This window comes from Amblyraja radiata, chromosome 9 (genome assembly GCF_010909765.2).
Source record: "Amblyraja radiata isolate CabotCenter1 chromosome 9, sAmbRad1.1.pri, whole genome shotgun sequence".
Classification (NCBI taxonomy): Eukaryota; Metazoa; Chordata; class Chondrichthyes; order Rajiformes; family Rajidae; genus Amblyraja; species Amblyraja radiata.
Window position 1 is genome coordinate 72,772,673 of NC_045964.1, and position 21,158 is coordinate 72,793,830.

Below are 21,158 nucleotides of genomic sequence, written 5' to 3' on the forward strand. Positions count from 1 at the left end.
ATTTTTGGCCATCTTACTCAGAGTCCCCCTCCGCTCATCAGGTGCCGAGGATTTTTCGATGAAAAATAAAAGGGTTATTAGTGTTTTAAAAATGTTGAGATTCTCTCTCCTGTCAATCACGCCCCTTCTGGTGGGAGGGGGGTAGGGACTATAAAACCCAGAAGTGAGAGCATGGCTCAATCTCTGCAAGATGGAGGAGGGAAAGGTCACGACTCGCTGTCTTTAGTGGCCTTGCAGTCTGCTTGAAATGGTATGAAACTGCACTTGAATTTGGTGGCCTTGCACCCTGCTGGAAGTGGTAAGAAATTGCACTTGAATTTGGTGGCGTTGCACCCTGCTTGAAATGGAATTTCAAGGAATAGCCGTGAGTCAACTGCCAGCCCACCAGCCGTGAGTGAGTGAGCTGCCAGCACAACAGGCTTGAGTGTCTGAGCCAACAGCCCAAGAATCCGTTCGGCCCACAATGTCCATACTAGCCCTCTGGAAACCAGTCCCTTCAGCCCACAACACCCATACTAGCGCTCCAGAAAGCTCCCCCACTGGCCACCAATATTGGAATTGGTGGAGAGGTGGAATATTGCATTGGGGGACCAGCCCTCCCTTGTGATTCTGGGACCCAACGGGTCCCACCTAGTCTTGTATAAAATTATAAAAGGACTGGACAAGCTAGATGCAGGAAAAATGTTCCCAATGTTGGGCGAGTCCAGAACCAGGGCCACAGTCTTGGAATAAAGGGGAGGCCATTTAAGACTGAGGTGAGAAAAAACTTTTTCACCCAGAGAGTTGTGAATTTGTGGAATTCCCTGCCACAGAGGGCAGTGGCGGCCAAATCACTGGATGGATTTAAGAGAGAGTTAGATAGAGCTCTAGGGGCCAGTGGAATCAAGGGATATGGGGAGAAGGCAGGCAGGAAGAAGTATAAAACTGTTAAAAATACAAAACCTCAAACTTGCCAATTCCATCCCTATAATAGACACAAAGGGCTGGAGTAACTCAGTGGGTCAGGCAGCATCTCTGGAGAAATTAGTATTTCTAATTACAATCGAGACATTTGTAATTGGGACCCTTCTTCAGACTTGACGCTGCAATAATATCACACTGACTGAAACAAGGGCAAGTCTGCTGAAACAAATAAAATTCCAATTGTAGACCATTGGGCCTCCTTTGTGCCAGCTCCACCATTCAATAAGATAATGACTGATCTTTTATCTTAGAGACACTTTCAAGTATGACACTATATCCTTTAATCATTTTAATATCCAAATATCTATTGAACAGTCTCGAATACTGTATCTCCATGTTTTGTATCCTCCAGCAACTGTACTTCCATTTGCTCTATACACTGTAAATGTCTTGATTGTAATCATGTATTGTTTTTTCCGCTGCCTGGTTAGCATGCAATAAAAACTTTTCACTGTACCTCGGTACACGTGACAATAAACTAAACTTAAACTGAAACTCTTGGGTAAAATAAAAAAATCCAGATTTTCTATGCTTTGGGTGAAGAAATGTATTTTCCATTCAATGCTGAATGGCCAATACCTGATTTTGATGCTGTGATCTCTGGTTCTAGACACTCTGGTTCTAGCCTGGCTGACATCAACTCTGCATGTGCTTTATTTCTCTAAGTACTTTGAAACACATGCAATTAAGTTACTGAACCACAAAAAAGAGATTAAGTATTTTGTTTTCCTTGCATGGTCAAACAATTGCTATCAAACAAAGGGACACTTAAAAGTTAAATCCATACTAGGACAGCATTTCCTGTGTATTTAAATTAATATTTAAAAATATACAGTTTGGAATAATCAATATGTTCTCTTCCTTTTTCTGGAATTAGAAATACTATATTTCAAAATGTATAGAAGGGCATTATGAAATTTGTAGAATGCACAAATCATTTGCAAATGGGGTTTAACAGATATAAAAACGATTGTGTATTTTGGTAGGAGGAACACAGGTGGCACTTGTTGCTTAGACGGTGCATATGAAAAAGAATAATCTTCAGATGCTAACGCACTCATTAAAAGGTGTGCTACAAATCAAGAAGGCCATTGAAAATAAAAGCAAACTTAGCACTGAAGTTTATTGGACACTTGCTAAACCTGTATTAAACCTTTAATAGTAATTTGTGTACTATTCTTGTTGCCATGCTCTGAATGGAATAGGGAGATTTGAGGGTGCAGTCAGGACTTACAAGAATGATAGCAGAAGTGCAACATCATTCATCTTGGGAAAAGATAACAAACAGGTGGGATCTCTTCACTAGAGAAAAGGCAGGTTTGTAGTGACAATCTTGTGCAAAATTATGAAAGATTTAGGATAGCATGGATAATGTAGGAAATAGTATAATTAGAACCCATAAATATAATAATCACCTTGATATACAAATATAAATTCAAAAGAAACCACCCCAAAAGTGCCGGGAATGTGGAACTTGCGACTACTGAGAATAATTAAAGGGAGTAGTATAGGTGTATTCAGAGAGTCGAGAGCATAGACACAGACCTTTATGTCCATTGAGGAGGCTGGACAAGCATGAAGGTGATGGGAATAAAGGAGTAGATAAGGAAAGTCAGAACAAGACACGTGGAGCATATTTTGCAGCATAACCCTGGTTCAGACAAAATGGCTACTCTCTGCACTGCTTATAACATGCAATACTAGTTAATCTCAGTTATCTTACTTTTATTTTGGTTTCTGTACACAATTTGTCATAAAGTAACAACTTATTTTCCCTTTCCTAGTTCGACTATGTGCAACATGCTGAATATTTTTCACAGACAAATAGCATGTGCTATTCACAAAGGTATCCGATCTCACTGAGGGGTTACTCAGCCTTATGACGGACCATGCCGTTCCAAGTGCACAACAGAAATTCTGTGGAAAAGTGCAACTAATGGAACAATTGATGGCATTTGCACTGTCTATTTGCACTGTCGAAAAAAAACCTATACCAACAAACTAAGGCAAAACTAGCACTAATATCATCACAATGAGACTGAATAAACTATGGAATTTGAGATCATAATATTAACATCAACTGTGCGGAAAAAGTGAATGTAATCAGTTGCATTTTAAGACATTCTGTTGATTTCCAAGCCTATGCGTTCTTCATCTCAATTTCAATATTCAGCTAACCGCTGCAGCCCAAGATTATCATCTTCTTCCTCCATTTAAATAAAGTTTAATATCAAAGGTCTTTGCATTTATACTGATGGTACATATGTAATGTTCAATGCGGATTTTAATGCGGAAATCCAATATGATGGGATCCTATTAATGAAACCCAACCAGATTTTTATTTTGTTATTCTTTTTGACTCCCTTTTCTTGAAGTATCAGCAGGTAATTATTTTCACGACCCCCATTCTTTCTGTAACGCAAGATGAAATCATTACAGTGGCTTACCGTTAGCCAATTCCCTGTTCTCAATCATCCAGAACATCCTAATAGAAGGGCAAACAGTAATCACAGGACAATGGCTGGAGACTATACCAATCTCAGGGCCAAAGACACACAATGAATATTCAGAAAACAAAATGTAATTTGAGGCACTGCTTGAAAAACTCTGCTTTCACAAATGGCGCTTCACTTTGGAATCAGTTAGCCACCTCAGCAAGAATTTTATTAAAACCTGAAACCACTGCCTATTTTTTTGCAAAGTCCCACTTGCAGTAAGACAAACAAATGCACTGAATTTCTACTTTTCTAGCCAGCACCAGAGACCTTTATAATGGCAACCAAGGAACCACAATGACAGATATACCCTTGCAATACATTCAACTTATTTATTAACATGATATTCATCAATTTCCATAGGCTTGCTTCCTTTCCAGAGTTTCATTCAATAGATTTCAAGCATTGCCATAGGCTACACTGTAGAAAATTGTCATTTTCAACAATCAGAACAGGTGCAGCTCGATGTGGCGTATCAGAGCACTCTCAAATTGAAGACCTAGAAAGTCTGCTGGGAACATTATAGAAGTGTGCAAGATGTCTTTCTCCTTCTACTATTGTTGGTCATGTGTACACACAGGAAGCTAAATTTTGCAATTAAAAAAAATGTTGACAGATGATTTCAGAAGTTCCACTACATTCACAGTGCAGCCTCGATGTGTACTATATCATAGCGTATAATTGTGCCTCTTCAGTAGTCAATGACAGAATCTTCACAAATGAGATGCCCATGTTGACAATAGTTTTGTTATCCTTCATTCCAGTGTCTGTGCATCACAAATCATGCTGTTCCTGTAAATTTCAGCTCAACATTCAGAGTCTCAGAATGCAAGTATACATATTTACTTATTCAAAGATCTTGTATTTATACATCACCTTTAATTTTGGAAAGTTTTTCAACCTATTAAGGCAACATTTTTCAAAGTGTGGGATAACCACACTTTGAAAAATGCTGCCTTAATAGGTTGAAAAAGTCATGGCACGAAATGCTGAGAACATAGACTGGGAAGATTAGCGAGTCTTCTGCCTTTGAATTAGCATTCAGAGCCAAGCTCCAAGTCGTTGTTAACCCATTACTGAAGCATACAAGTACAGTATGTGGGCTTGCACTCAACTTCCATGAGATAAAATAGTCCTCAACTTCCAATTCCACACGATATTTCAAAGAATGAATGTCAGCATTTTTTTGTAGCAAAGCCAACATTGAGGCCCTAATAACACTCAGGCAGCTCTCTTGGTCATGCCATGTTGCTTGCATGTCCCAAACTAGACTCCAGAACAAAACACTTTATTAAAAGAGACACTGGCCAGGCAGAGGCAAACATGTTCTCAAAGCCTGTTTGCATAAATGTAACATATCCACTGACTCCTGGAAAGAATATTCAGGGTGGCATTAAGAATAAGATTTTTTTTTAGTGTGTGGTTATGGATAGTGAGGAAGGCTGTGAAAGGATACAGCAAGATATAGATCATTGGAGAACCAGGAAAAGAAAGAAGAAATATTTTGGAGCAGCTCAAAGGTAACATTGCAGGGATGGGCAATGGGATGGGATGGGAGGAGGAGCCATCTTGAGGAACGGCTGCTAACCAGCAGCCGTACGTTTAATTCATTTTTTAAAAAAGTTTTTAGTAAATCTTGTTCTTCGTCCGTTGGAGAAATGGACTTCTTAATGTGGGGGGAAGGAGGTAATTATACTTCTAGGTCCCTACCTGGTCGGTGAGGCAGCTTTTTTCTCCGGGCTGCCCGTCGACCCGTCCTCGTGGCCTACCAGCGGAGCGCCGTTTCCTGGCGGGGACCGCCCAGCACCTCGGCTTCGTTGGCGGCACAGCGCTGGAGCGCTATCGCGGAGCGGAGCGGGCGATGCCTTGCCTGGGTCGCCGCGCTGGAGCTCTGGTGAGCTGTGACCGCCGAGATCAACACCTCCGTGCTGCGGGTCTGCGGAGCGGAGCGGGCGGCGCCGACTTTAACATCGGGAGCCTGGGAGCTCCAACCCAGCGTGGCCTTGTCGGCTTCGGAAGCCGACAATCCCCTGCTAGGAAGCGGCCGTTCCAGGTGGCCCAGCCGCTGTGAGGACTCTCCCGACGCCGGGGCAACACCACCCGGCCAGGAACATCGGGCCTCCGTAGAGGCAATAGCGGTGGCCTCAATAGGCCTGACTTTGGGTGAACTGGGGATGGGGACTGGACTTTGTGCCTTCCCCCACAGTGGTATCCACTGTGGGGGGATGATTTTTCTGTGTGTAAGTTAATTTGTTAGTCTGTGTCCAAGATGGCTGTCGGAAGGGAGAGTGGACGCTGGCGCGCTTTAGCTGCCGCTGCTCTCTCTTCACATTGTGTTTTTTGATTTTGTGTCTTTGGAGCGATTTCTATCTTTAATTTGTGTATTGATGATGTCCTTATTATTTATTTTTCTCTGACTATTTTGTAAGGTGTCCTTGAGACTTTGAAAGGCGCCCGAAAAATAAATTTATATTATTATTATTAAAATCTTGGATGGCATTGACATTGACCAGAATCATTTAAAGTCAATCCTATTCATTGGCTGATATTAAAATAGTGCTGGAGGTAGATGGTGCTTCCAGTTGCATCGATGACCATCACTGAAAAAGATGAGAAAAGATCGGCCAGCATAGTTACATGACACATTAAGTGCATCTTTAACTGGCGTTATTTCAGTGCTTTAGTGAAGGTGGATATATAATTACAGAAAGCTGTACTGATTCAGGAGATGACACATCATCAAGGTTCATGGGCTTTTATGAGAAAAGGCCAGGCTGAAACAGAAAGTGTGTGGTTTTTCAAAAAGGGAAGTGTTGCCAATAATTAAGAAGGAAGAATGGCAACACAAGTAGATAGAGTTGCAAAGATAATAGCTCATATGCTTGCTTTCATTGGTTGGGACATAAGTATAAGAGTCAAGTCGGTATGATGCTTCTCTATACACTTTGGTTAGGCTGCATTTGGAATATTGCATACAGTTCTAGTCACCCCATTACAGGAAGGATGTGGAGGCTTTTGAGAGGATGCTGAAGAGGTCTACCAGAAAACCTAGCAGGCATTCGCTACAAGGAGAGACTGGACAAACTTGGATTGGTTTCTCTGGAATGCCGGAGGTTGTACAATTATGAGAACCAAAGATAGGGTAGACGGTCGGCACCTTTATGACAGGGTGGAAAGACTAAGGTTAGAGGGTATAGCTGTAAGGTGAGAGGAGGAAGTGCAGGGCAAGTTTTATTAAGCAGAGTCTGGTAGGTTCCTGGATCAGGCTGCCAGAGGTGCCAGTGAAAGCAGATGTGATAATGGCACTGAAGATTCTTTAGATAGGCCCATGTATATGCAGGGAATGGAGGTATATAGATCATGTGCAGGCAGAGATTAGGTTATCTAGGCATCATATTTGGGTCAGTCTTTGTGGTTCGAGCGTCCGGTTTCTGTATTGTACTGTTTGTTCTATGTTCTAATGATTGAAAAACGTTGAACCATTTCAGCGAACATGCAGATCAGAAAGAGAAGCCGGCCGGGACTATTGTAGAGATACAGCTCGGAAACAGGCCTTTCAGCCCAACAAGTCCACACTGACCATCGATCACCTGTCCACTAGTTCTGTTATCCCACTTTCACATTCCAGGGGCAATTTACAGAAGTCAATTAACCTACACACCTGCGTGTCTTTGGAATGTAAGCACAGAAGCACAGTCAGTATTGGACCTGGGTCTCTGACGCAGTTAAGCAGCAGATTTATCGCTGCACCACTGTGCCCTCCTAGTGTTAAGGAGCAGGAGGTGTGCCGCCTGGATAAGACGAGGTTAGAGAGAGACGTTAAAATTAGGGAAACATTGTGATAAAGTCAAAGTTCAGAGCTTTGGATTGTAGCAAAATAACTAAATACAAAGCATAATTTAAAAATAGTAAAAATCTTGTTCCCACAGTAGCACTTAAGTAATACAAAAATACTATCTGTACATTATGTACTTGCATGGCATTTTCATTAATAGTTGCACTGAAATATTATAATTCATAAACCAAATGAATGTCACCAGTGAAATGCCACTGGAATTTTCTTGAACCTTAATTGAAAACATTTGGAAATCACTTTTACACTGAGAATCATCTAAAACAAGAACATTTTCAGGACAACAGAAGAATAGAGCACAGAATTGGTCTTTTATTACTCCAAAGAAAACAGCACGTCAAATGACTTACTCTAATATTGTCAACAACAGATTCAAATTCTGAGCAAGTGATGAACTTATGAGCACATATGTATTGGATAGTACCAATATTCACTGGAGAACATTAATTGGATATCATAGTCTGGAAGTGTGTGTAAATAATGTGGCCCAGATGAAGTCACTTGACGGTTTCTGAAGTCATGCACTGATCAACTGGCCATAGCCTTTGCCAACATCTTCAACCTCTCACTTCAAACTGTCCCCATCTACTTTGAGGAAACTTCCATCATTCAAGCCCCCCCCAAAAAGTAATATGATCTGTTTCAACCAATACCATCCAGTACCTCTAACACTCAGCAACGGGGAGAAAACACAGGAGCTTGAAAGCCTGTTCATGCAGATTAAGAACAGCTTCTTGCCAAGATAGACACAAAATGCTGTGGTAACTCTGCAGGTCAGACCGCATCTCTGGAAAAAATGGATGTGACGTTTACACTTCAATCTGTGCACCATTCTGCTGTTTTGCATTCATTGTTGTGTTATTATTATAGCTATCATTACTCAACACTGTTTCCTCTACGAGCTTCATGCAAACAAGGGGTTTCATTGCACGTGGTATATTTCATAACTAATCTGATTCTGAAATTCAATTCAAATCAATAATTCTCCCATTTTTATTGCCATTATTAATCAAGGTATGCAATGACAACATAATTGCAAATTAGATTGAAAGTGACCTCAACAGTTAGGTTGATTTGCCCACTAATATTTACAGCCTTCTCACAGGTATTGTAACATAAGTGGAAATAAAAGAGCTGGAGGAACTCAGCAGGTCAGAGGACATTTTGGATCAGAGCCTATCTTCAGATTAATGAATAGTCCTTATCCAAAATTTGTCTGTTTATTCCCTCCGTTGATCCAACCTGACCCACTCGCTGAATTCTTCCAGCACTGTCTTTTTGCTCAAGATTCTAACACCTGCAGTCTCTTGTGTCACAATTTTACCGTGTGATCTGTGGATAGCACCACTAATAATTGCAGCATTGTAGCAACATTGTTTAGTTTGGAACCTGCAAGAAAAACTATCAATTTATGTGAACAACAAAGAAGCATGTCTTGACACAACAAACATTTTTTACTATTCAAATAACACTTGCTTTTATTTCTAATTAGCAACTATTTCTAAGGAAATATTTCTATTTCTGTGAAATGTATTATGAGACTCATAGGCTGGGCAGAGCAGAGCAGAGCAGCAGTGGAACATTTTGAGACGGTGCCAATGAGAGGTATTCGGCCTTCAACCCTGCACCATCATCATCATCATCATCATTGAAAACATTAGTGACGCAGTAGTGCTGGTTTCCGACGTACATGGTGACGGACGCACCACACATCTCTGTCCTCCATGCAGTCAATTTCAACCTTGGAGTCAATGAGAAGGAAAGGTGTGGCAGATTGGCCTATTGGGAGGAGCCATGTTGAGGGCAAGTGTTTTGTTTAGTGTAGCTGCTGAGGCTTAGGCTTGAGAGGCTTCGGAAAGAAGGCTGTGGGTCAAATAGGATGAGGTTATTCCTTTCCTTTCTTGCACAGTAGTTGCATAGGAACAAGTACCACACTACTTGTGGTAGTGCAGAGAACATGACAGTTAGGGCATTGGTATGTTACTCCTGCAGGATGTTGGCAGTCATGGAGACTTCCAACATCTCTGAGGACTACATCTGTAGGAAATGCTGCGGTTTCTCACTAACTTAAGGAAGTAGCTGCAGAAATAGTGGATGCATTAGTGATAATTTTTCAAAACTCTTTAGATTCTAGAGTAGTTCCTGAGGATTGGAGGGTAGCTAATGTAACCCCACTTTTTAAAAAGATACGGAGAGAGAAAATGGGGAATTACAGACCAGTTAGTCTAACATCGGTAGTGGGGAAACTGCTAGTCAGTTATTAAAGATGGGATAGCAGCACATTTGGAAAGTGGTGAAATCATTGGACAAAGTCAGCATGGATTTATGAAAGGTAAATCATGTCTGACGAATCTTATAGAATTTTTCGAGGATGTAACTAGTAGAGTGGATAAGGGAGAACCAGTGGATGTGTTATATCTGGACTTTCAGAAGGCTTTCGACAAGGTCCCACATAAGAGATTAGTATACAGACTTAAAGCACACGGTATTGGGGGTTCAGTATTGATGTGGATAGAGAACTGGCTGGCAGAGAGGAAGCAAAGAGTAGGAGTAAACGGGTCCTTTTCACAATGGCAGGCAGTGACTAGTGGGGTACCGCAAGGCTCAGTGCTGGGACCACATTTTTCACACAGTGGTGAATCTCTGGAATTCTCTGCCACAGAAGGTAGTTGAGGCCAGTTCATTGGCTATATTTAAAAGGGAGTTAGATGTGGCCCTTGTGGCTAAAGGTATCAGGGGGTATGGAGAGAAGGCAGGTACAGGATACTGAGTTGGATGATCAGCCATGATCATATTGAATGGCGGTGTAGGTTCGAAGGGCCAAATGGCCTACTCCTGCACCTATTTTCTATGTTTCTATGTTTCTAATATATGGCAATAAAACTCGATCACTTGATTTTGAAGCATTCATGCATGGTGGAGGTATAATGTAGTCATAGAGTGATACAGTGTGAAAACAGGCCCTTCGGTGCAACTTGCCCACAACCGCCAACATGTCCCAGCTACGCTACCTGCTTTTGGTCCATACCTCCAAACCTGTCCTATCCATGTATCAATCTAACTTTTTCTTAAATGTTGGGATGGTCCCTGCCTCAACTACCTCCTCTGGCAGCTTGTTCCATACACCCATCACCCTTAGTGTGGATAAAGTTACCCCTTAAAAAGTTACCTCTTAAAAATACTTCATATGAAAAACATTGAAATCATACTTCTACAGTGCACTAAAACATGATTTTAATACATCAAATGTCAAAAAGTTCCTACCCTGGGAGGGGGGACACCTATCTTCCACACCCTCTCCCCACTCAGTTGCTCCACTCCCTCACCGGGTACCCCCAAGGCCAGTGATCAGCGATCACACAGCCTCCCCCCCCCCTTTCAAAAACGCTCCAATCCAATTTAAAGCATATATATTGCATTCAAGTGCAAGTTAAAAGACTCGCCACAGTATGCACCATATTGCACTATTTCAAGCTGAAAAATGCAAATGTTCCGTACCAATGGGAGGGGGAACCCCTCCTCCCACCCCACCCCTCCTCCCACCCCACCCCCCGACAGTCTGAAGAAGGATCTTGACCCAAAACGTTGCCTATTTCCTTCGCTCCATAGATGCTGCCTCACCCACTGAATTTCTCCAGCATTTTTGTCTACCTTAGGTACAAAAAGAGATGAGATCCTGCCCAGTGAACAAACAGAGTTAGGAAAATGGTTAAAAAGCAGGACTACGAGGGAAGTAATCTCTGGATTACTCTCGGTGCCACATGCTAGTGAGGGTAGGAATAGGAATATAGATTAAATCATGGCTGATGAGTTGGTGAAGGCATTCAGGTTTTTGGACTATTGGGATCTCTCCTGGGGCAGAAGTGATCTGTACAAGAGGGACAGGTTGTATCTGAACTGAAGCGAAAACAATATTGTTGCGGGGAGATCCGCTTATGCTACTCGGGAGAGTTTAAACTAGAGTGGCAGGAGGATGGGAACCAAATGGGAGGTCAGAAAATGGGAGGATTGATAGGTTGGCAGAGGTTATGATCAGTAAGTCTCAAAGAAAGGACTGGCAGAAAGAGGTGAAGGAATATGGTGAAAGTGATGGGTTGAAGCGTGGTTATATCAATGCAAGGAGTATTGTGGATAATGTAAATGAACAGTGACAATAGACAATAGGTGCAGGAGTAGGCCATTCGGCCCCTCGAGCCATAACTGCTATTCAATGTGATCATGGCTAATCATCCATGTGGGACTGATGATCGAGGGCGCCGGTTGGACGAGTGAGATGTCGGTCAGCAGGCAATGGGGGGGGGGACCATGATGATTCAGCGCGATGATTGGAGGGGGGAGGTGTCGGTCAGAGGCGGAAGTAGGGGGGTGGGACTGAGGATAGAGCGCGGTGATTGTAGGAGGGAGACGTCCTGGTGGAGTTTGAGATCAGAGTGGTGGAGTTTGAATTGCATGCCCATGTGATAGGGTCACAAGCGAAAAACACTCTCGGCAGCCGCGGACACAGACCTGCGCCTCATCCGCAGCCAGGATCGATCCCGGGTCTCCGGCGCTGCAACCGCTGCCGAACCGCCACTGGACCATCCCCGTTCCCACCTGAGTGATCCCCCCCCCCCCCCCCCACACGCCCGGGGGTGGCCAGAGATGTCGGGCGTCAGATGGGAGCGGTGCCTATCCCGCCAGGTTAACCTACAGCCCTGCCTGGACTTATGGGAACGCCGGCCCAGGCTTACGGCCAGCGCAGAGAAGCAGCTCCAGCTCCATGGCTCCTGACTGGTGTCTCGTCAGTCTAGGCAGGGCTGTAGGTTAACCCGGCGAGACAGGCAGAGTTGAGCTGGATTTAGCGCTGCTTCTCAGCGCTGGACGTAAGCCTGGGTCGTTGTTCCCGTAATTACCGTCCACAGGACCCACGGCTGAAGCCTCCGAAGCCTCGCACGTGTGTGTGTGTGTGTGTGTGTGTGTGTGTGTGTGTGTGAGTGAGTGTACGCATGCGCGCGAGGACGCCAAGAAATTGAGTCCCCCCGGTCCCCCCCATGTTTTGATAGCGATTTCTGTGCCTGATTTTTACCACAGAGTGGTGGGTGCCTGGAACGTTCTGCCAGGGGTGGTCATGGAGGCAGACATGACAGTGGTATTTACGAGATTTTTAGATAGGCACATGGATATGCAGGGATATGAAAGAATATGAATCACAGGCAGAGAAGATTGGTTTAACATGGCATCATGTTCGGCAAAGACATAGTGGCCTAAAGGGTCTATTCCTGTGCTGTACTGTTCGATGTTCTATTTCCAAAGATCTCAGTAGGAAAAAATCATGACACATGGTATCAGGAGTGTTGATCAATGAAACTTCAGATCCTTTAAAAAAAATGTTTTGCAATGTAGCAGAAGAGTACTGATGGTAGTTTTGACAAAAGATAAATCACATTTGCCAAATCTAACAAGACCGCTTTCTTAGGGAACTGTTTTTAAGACAGTGTTGTATAGATAAGAGAGAAAAAAAAAAGTAAAATATCCAAGATGAAACATGAAAAGAGGAACGGAATGTACAGTGGACCCTTGATTAACCAGCAGTTGATTTACTGGCTCGCAGGTTAACCATGCAATATTTCCAAGGCCTACGTTAACAGAATTAAAAATCTGCCTTCAGAAAATCTTTAGAGAATGGAATAAAGCAATAGTAAAATTGCATTAACTACACATAGAGAGCAGTAATAATGCTGGATTAACTAAAAATGTTAAAAGGTGATCAATCCTTCATATATATTGAAATTTATTTATACAATATTATATTCCACATCCATGTTGTGCTGTAAATACATATCTGCAGATTCTAGTAAACAAAAGCACAGTTTAAACCATTGAAATAAACTTTGGAGTGCTTGAGAAGCTAGATAAACATAGAACAACAAACTCAAATTAGCGTGATTATTTTAACATACCATAATGTGCAACATGTTTGACATAGTTTTAAATTGTTTTCCTTTACAACACCCTTTTTTCTCTTAATTATTCATGGAGGTAAATAGGTGCTCCTTGATAATGCTGGATGATTTAAAATTGACTGTACATTCAAGATGGCTAACAATAGGAAACTAGATAAGAATGTAAGTTACAACCAAATTATACATTCCATTATCTGTGACACTCTCCCAAATTATAACCAAGAAAATGATTTATAATTGATAGAGTTAAATAGAAAACCAGTCACAGAAATGCCTTTAGTACTAATGGAAATTTTAAACCATGTGAAATTGCAAAAACCTTCAAATCACATTAAAACAGAAGTAAGCAATTCAGCAACTCACACCTGCTACACAATTCGTTATCAAGATGGACTTTTACTACAGCACTTTCCTGCAGTACCTCAAAATGCCCCGATTCCCTTACATCCAAACATCTACAGTATTAGTCTTGAATATATTCACTCTACTCTAGAGTAGAGAATTACAGATTCCATACCCATTGGGTAAAAACCATAATCTCAGTCCTAAATATTTGACGCCTGATTATCTCACACGCTAAACATCATCCCTGCAATCAATCTGTCAAGCCCAGTATGAATTTTGTAAATTTCAATGAGTTTACAAGAGTGAGAGATTATCTCAAGATAGTGTGAGCCCAGTCTACGCAATCATTTCTCACAGAAAAATCAACCACCCCCCACCCCCACTTCCTCCCCATACTTGGAATCAAACTGATGAACCTTCACTCTCCTCCTATTATCAAAAGTGTATACTTCATTGCTTAGGAAGACATACACAATTTTCCAGATACCATGTCATCATGGCCAAGTATAATTTCAAATTATCTGGTAAGAAAGATCAACATTCAATCCATGATTGCCATACTCATGTGCTTGGAGACAAATCTCATCTCTAAATTTGTAAATAGCTGTAGGTCACCAGAGAAATATATTTCCTTTGTATCCTTTCTAGGTTCTTGAAAAAACAGAACAAATAATGAACATTACAACTCCTAAATAAATATGCCAAGAAAAGCAAACGTATTAGATACACAAATAAGCAAAAGATGGTATGCCTTCACATGCACTAAACGAACCAACACATGTCACCTTTTACGGCTTTTTTATTTCTTTGAGAAGCAGGAACCAATAATTTTCCAGACATATTTTGTAGAGTGGAAAAACAATTCTTACACAGAAAGACAATATTTTATGCTGTCAATAATGCTCCAAAAACTGTGTAAAGATTTTCTAAATGTTCAGGATTTTCTGTGATTAATGATTACCATGTGCAAAAGGAAAGAGTGAATTATAAGTAAACCTTTATATTAAACTTGTGTAACTGAGTAATATTATAAAATGCACAAATCGGAAAACACGAATGACAATTACATATTATTAAATAGGTAAATAATACTTGAATTGATAAAAAGTCAAAGATTATTAACACTTTCCATACGTATATGGAAATAAAAACAAATCAATTGCCTTCTGGGACACTGTATGCTTCTTCCAATTGTTAATTCAACATCAATAATATCAAACACTTTGAAATAAAGCGAAAAAGGCAAGTATAAAAGACCACAAAAACGAACTCAAATATTTACTAATTTACTAATATCATCCTGACAAAAAAAAGACCCGTGTCCTTGTAGCAAATAAATTATGCAAAAGAATTGCACTAAAAGCAATACCAAATCAAAAATATATCTGGCAGATGACTTTCCAAACTTGCTAGATGATCTTATACCATTTTAAATACAGCCTGAATGGTACACATTTTATAAACTTGTTGCAACTGCAATTTCAGACATTGTACTTCACTTCAGATGTTAGGGAAATGGAATTTGTAACCTACCTCAGAAGATAGACAGCCCTTTCAATATCATTGAGCTCTTCGTCGACTGTCAATCTTTCTATTTCTTCTGGCGTCTAAAAGTATAAATTTATATTTTAAAACTTATTGAAGTGGAACAGCTAGATGGTTATTAAACAAATGTCAGATAAAATAAACTGCAATGGAAATTTTTATTTTTTACAATTGCTTTTTCTGAAATGTATAGATAAGTATCTAGAATAGTTTATACATTGGGAATTGCAGTTTTTTTCTTAATGAAGAATTTAGTTAATCTGAATTGTCAGGAGTGAACACAGTTCTGACTATCTATTTATTTGAACAGATGCTTCACCAGGAAAAAGTCATTTAACTTTAAGATCAGTAAGGTAAATCATTAATTAAATATAGCATCACCGCTAAAGCCAAAATAGAAGTCCAGAAAAAAAAAGTGTAGAGGAACAGCAACTGCCACCAATAAATTCGGCCCTTTCACTACTGATCTATTAATAACTAAACATACGTAACATTGAGAAATGTTATTGCTATTGGTACATAAACATTCGCGCTTCCCACATAATTTATCCACAACAAAATATACAGGTTGCAAGGAAATTGCTAAAAGCACTTTATGATAATAGCTGTTAAAACCGACTATACCCATCTGACAGGTTAAACATGACACTAACTGACAAGTGATGGCCAAAGGACATAACTGCAGCAAATGTTCTTTTGACAATATGTTTAAAGGTGTCAAAACGCCACATTACCGGATATTCAGATTAGATGTGTGTGTTGTGAACAGCAATGAAGATACCCAGTTTGTGGACACCAGATGTTTTTTTTAATTATTGATAAACGCTGTTTCCATCATTCGCACTTCAGAATTAACGTTAAAATTTCAACTGAAATATCTCCTGACCAAATCCGTGATGTATATCATGTAGAAGTAAAACCTGGAAAAATCCAACGTATAGTTGTGAATGTTGCTCATTAAATAACTAGATGGATACTCTATATTAAGAGCATTGATTTGCCGTTAAAATTAATTATGTATTAACGTGTCAACGGTAGCAATGATAATCGAACACTGCGGTTTTAATGTTGCACGTGTTCACAATTTAATTAATCCATCTTTATGGATTAAAACAAATAATAACATTGGGAATTAAAACACATTTGATTGCATTCCGTTATCAAACAGTCAATGTTCGCTCTGAAGACATTTCCAGCGCAGTAGGGTCAGGAAGCCAGTACGTTGCAACTGGACCATCTGCTTCGTGCAATCGCGACAGCAGAGCACAACACATCGCCTGCAATAAAAGCTATTACAAATATGATTTATTATCCCCTGTCCAAGGTACATACCTTCAGGTATCTCCGCACGGGTCTTTCAATGAAACTAAGTTCCTGCAAATCTTCTATTTGACCGAACAGATTCTCCTGGTTGAAATCCATCATTTTGTAACGGCTGAACAGCAGCGTGTGAGGAGGAGGAGGTGGTGGGGAGGAGCGGGGGGGGGGAGGGGGCGGGTGAATCAGTGCGGGATGGATGGATGGATTGAGGCAGGGGAATTAGTGCGTGTTGGTTGTAGTAGGTAAAATTGTGAGGGGAGAGCGCGGGGGTCACTGCGAGTTGAATGGAGGAATCAGTACGGGATGGATGGGGGGGGGGGGTCAGTACAGGATGGATGGAGGGGGGCACCACAGGATGGATGGGAGGGTCAGTGCAGGATGAATGGGGGGAGGGGGGGTCAGGATGGATCGGGAGATCAGTGCAGGATGAATGGGTAGATCAGTACGGGATGAGAGGGGGGTGCAGTGCAGGATGGATGGGAAGGGGGTTCAGTACAGGATGAATGGGGAGATCAGTACGGGATGAGAGGGGGTGCAGTGCAGGATGGATGGGAAGGGGGATCAGTACAGGATGAATGTGAGGTGTAGGAGAATCAATGCGAGGTGGATAGGGAGATCAGTGCGGGATGAATAGATGGGGGGTGGGTAGATGGGGAGGGGAGCACAGGGGATGTCAGTGAGGACTGAATATAGGCGGGAATGGGGATCAGTGCGGGATGGAGAGGAGGGGTCCCAGGATAAGGGGGTGGAGGGGGGCGCACAAGATAGAGGGGGGGGGAGGGAGGAAGGTTAGCGCTCCTCGGACAACACCGGCATCATCGCTGCCTTGGCCGTCCCTGTCCACTGCCAAGTGCCGCCGCCAAAGGGGGAGGCAGTTGGTGTTTCCTCGCCGCCGCCTCCCTTCCTCCGCCAGCCAACAGGAAGGTGCGGGGCCGAGCGGTGCAGGTGCTTCAGACGGCGGAAGGGGGGGGCCTCCCCCTTCCTTCCTCCCTCCCTCCCTCCTCCCGGCCTCGGCGTGCGGGAGGGTTTGTTTTGAAGGCGGTTATCGCGGTTGGCGGCGGCCGCTGTGAGGGGGGGGGGGCGGGGAGCGGGAGGAGGAGGAGTCGGTGCCGCGCGGGCCCGTCATTCGCCCCGACCCCTCCGTCACCCCGCACTACAGCCGTTGCCCCGGCAACCGCGGCCTAGTGCGAGCACCGGCTCTGCCACAGCCCTCCCCGCGCCCATGCAGCCTGCCTTCGCCCCTTCACTCACTACAAGTTAGCAGCCCTCGCATCGAGGATAGACACACAATCAATGTTGGAGTAACTCCGCATCCCTGGAGGGAAGGGATAGGCGACCCTTACTCACACTGCACCCTCTCTCTCCGTCCACCCTCCACTGTCAGAGTGAATGAAGCCCAGCGTAAATTGGCTGACCGAACAGCACCTCGTATTTCGCTTGGGCAACTTACAACCCAGCGGTATGTGTTGGTTGGGATCACTGGTCGGCGCGGACAAGGTGGGCCGAAGGGCCTGTTTCCGCGCTGTCTTTCTAAACTAAACACTAAACTAAAGAATGAATATTGATTTCTCTAATTTCAAGTAACCGTTGCATTCCCTCTCTCTCCGTCCACTCTCTCCACTGCCAGAATGAAGCCCAAGGTAAATTGGAGGAACAGCAGCTCACATTTCGCTTGGGCAGCTTACACCCCAGCGGTATGAATGAAGAAGGGTCTCGACCCGAAATGTCACCTAATATTCCTTTTCTCCAGAGATGCTGCCTAACCCGCTGAGTTATTCCAGCTTTTTATGTCTATACAGCGGTATAAACATTGATTTATCTAACCTCAAGTAACCATTGCTTTTCCCCCTCCCAGTTCTCCGAATAGACAATAGGTGCAGGAGTAGGCCATTCGTCCCTTCGAGCCAGCACCGCCATTCAATGTGATCATGGCTGATCATCCCCAATCAGTACCCCGTTCCTGCCTTCTCCCCATATCCCTTGACTCGGCTATCTTTAAGAGCCCTATCTAGCTCTCTCTTGAAAGCATCCAGAGAACCTGCCTCCACCGCCCTCTGAGGCAGAGAATTCCACAGACTCACCACTCTCTGTGAGAAAAAGTGTTTCCTCGTCTCCGTTCTAAATGGCTTACCCCTTATTCTTAAACTGTGGCCCCTGGTTCTGGTTAGTTTCACCGATTGAAACATTTTACTGATAGTTTGCCTCGTTGTCATCTTCCCCTCAGCTAACAATGACCCTTCCTTGACCATAGCTCCCTTTGATCTGTGTTCTCACATCTTAACATTCCATATCTCTATGTCTCCCTCTCCCCTGACTCTCTGTCTGAAGAAGGGTCTCGACCCAAACGTCACCCATTCCTTCTCTCCGGAGATACTGCCTGTCCCGCTGAGTTTTCCAGCATTTGGTGTCTATCTTCGGTTTAAACCAGCATCCGTAGTTCCTTCCTACACACACCACCCTAGATAGATAGAAGGAGAGGAATGGATGACGTGTCGGGTCGAGACCCTCCAAAGATGTTGCCTGTCCCACTGAGTAACTCCAGCGTTTTGTGTTCATTGTTGGCTGAGGGGAAGGTGACAACGAGGCATGCAGACATTACAATTAATCAGTAGGACAGTAAAACTAGTCGGAGATTAGGATGGAGGACCAATTCCTTCTCTTCAGAGATGCTGCTTGTCCCGCTGAGTTACTCCAGCATTTTGTGTCTATCTTCGCTGTAAACCAGCGTCTGCAGTTCCTTCCTACACACCTCCCCCCATCCTGGTCGTCGTACCTGTTGAGTTTCATTGTCTGTATAACTCGTTATTACATAACCTGCTGCCAACAATGGACCATGTATGTAGGAAGGAACTGCAAATGCTGGTTTACACCGAAGGTAGACACAAAATGCTGGAGTAACTCAGTGGAACAGATAGCACCTCTGGAGAAGAAGGATCTCGACCGGAAAGGTCACCCATTCCTTCTCCCAAACCATGGACCATTGCGGGCTCCACCTTTCCTTGATCATCGTTACTTTGCTGTATAACTTTCATTCATTTGTTCTATATTTCTCTATATCATCGTCTATATATATAGTTTCCCTTTGCTGCCTGACCAGCTGAGTTCTCCAGCGTATTGTGTCTATTTTTGGTATAAACCAGCACCTGCAGTTCCTTTTTCCAGAGATGCTGCATGACTTGCTGAGTTACTCCAGCTTTTTGCGCCTATCTTCTGTTTAAACCAGCATCTGCAGTTCCTTCCCACACCTAACCATTTATCTATTTTAATTTCTCTCTATCTCCGTTCGCTTCTGCATTTGAAACAAACAAAAACAGCCAGGTCGTCACCGTAGCGCGCTTGCATGTTAAAACATCACAGTGGCTTGCGTCAGTGCGGTGCGTGGGACGGGATCCCACAGTGTGGGCTGCAGTTCTGCGATGACGACCGGCTGCGGGCTACGCTTGCGAGCAACATTATTCGGCCACAGATTCCCTATTTGAATCAATGGGCGCAATAATAACACTGGAAAAAAATACTGCATCAAATTTACTGCTTTCAGAGTGCAAGTTTGGTTCTCCGGAATATGAATAGCTGGAGGGCTAATGGAAATCGAATGTATTTGTTTCTCCTGAAGAAGTGTCTCGATCCGAAACGTCACTTATTCCTTTTCTCCAGAGATGCTGCCTGACCCGCTGAGTTACACCAGTTTTTTGTGTGTCTATCTTCGGTATAAACCAGTATCTGCAGTTCCTTCCCACACTGTTTCTCCCCCATGTTCTCAATCCATCGTCGAAATTATTGATGGGGGTCAAGTTTCACGGTTCTTTGCAGTTTTTGGAAGTTACCCGAGTAATCATAGAAAAACTACCGCTCGGCAGTCAAACCCATTTTATCCAGTGTCTCATTATTAAAACATGCAATCCCTGGAAACACCCTGGTATCCTCTTCAGAATGATTACATTGCATGATCACCAGAACTACACAATGATCCAGAATTTGCCGAAGCAAAGTTTTTAAATTACCTCCCTCTCTGCCCAACCTAATGAAAGCAAGAATCCCATATGCCTTATTTTTGCACCTTTATCTAGAATATAGTGTACAGGAGGAAGAATACATTTCTGATAGGGGATACACAATCAAAGTTCACCAGATTAATTCCTAATACATTTTATTTATCTTCCAAGAAAATATCAAGCAGTCTAGACCAATGCTCTCTTGATTTTGGAAGAATGAAAGGTAGCCTCAAGGATAATGCAACATTCCTGTAGAGTTTAACAGGGTTGATAAAGGGATGAAATTTAATCTGGCAGGGGCCAGGGATTCAGGACTGAAATGAGAATCTTTGAATTTTCTAAAATTTCTACTGAAAGTATCAGAAGACTTTCGAATATTAAGAAAATCAGGGGGTCAGTGCAGGAAAGTGGCACGAAGACAAAAGATCGGCAGTGATCTTTCTGATCAACAAACGCAAGGGGCTAAACAGCCTCTCCTTCTGTTTCTCGTGTCTCCTCCAGCACATTCAACTTCTTTCTTGTACTATGGTGATCGGAACTGTATGCAATACTCAAACTGTATACTGTGTCAGCATAATTTACCTCTTCATACTTTATGCCATGGCTAATTAAGGAAAGCATTATGTCTACTCTTTTTTCCAATTTTGTTGACCTGTCCTATTTTTCAGTTGTGAACATTTACTCCCCTTGTTCCTTCACACTG

The 21,158-nt window shown here is 42.7% G+C and overlaps 2 protein-coding genes across 10 annotated transcripts in view; one reads left to right on the top strand and one right to left on the bottom strand.

Moving 5' to 3' along the window:
• The window catches only part of ppp4r4 (protein phosphatase 4 regulatory subunit 4), a 118,151-nt gene extending 100,535 nt beyond the window's left edge, over positions 1 to 17,616 (bottom strand). For 8 of the 9 annotated variants that reach the window (XR_004413159.1, XR_004413158.1, XR_004413160.1 and 5 more), the window contains exons 1-2: positions 16,476 to 16,631; positions 15,132 to 15,205 (exon numbers count right to left, since the gene is read on the bottom strand). Coding sequence is in view for 6 of the 9 variants with exons in the window: in XM_033027713.1 (XP_032883604.1) it covers positions 15,132 to 15,205; positions 16,476 to 16,568 (167 nt within the window). In the remaining 3 variants the exon portion in view is untranslated. Of the gene's footprint in view, positions 1 to 15,131; positions 15,206 to 16,475 lie in introns of all 9 variants that reach the window. The other variant, XM_033027709.1, reaches the window with a different exon arrangement.
• A 1,695-nt stretch (positions 17,617 to 19,311) lies between these two features.
• The window catches only part of ddx24 (DEAD-box helicase 24), a 31,929-nt gene continuing 30,082 nt past the window's right edge, over positions 19,312 to 21,158 (top strand). Inside the window, exon 1 of the mRNA XM_033027722.1 lies at positions 19,312 to 19,338. The gene's annotated coding sequence lies outside the window, so the exon portion shown is untranslated. The remainder of the gene's footprint in view (positions 19,339 to 21,158) is intronic.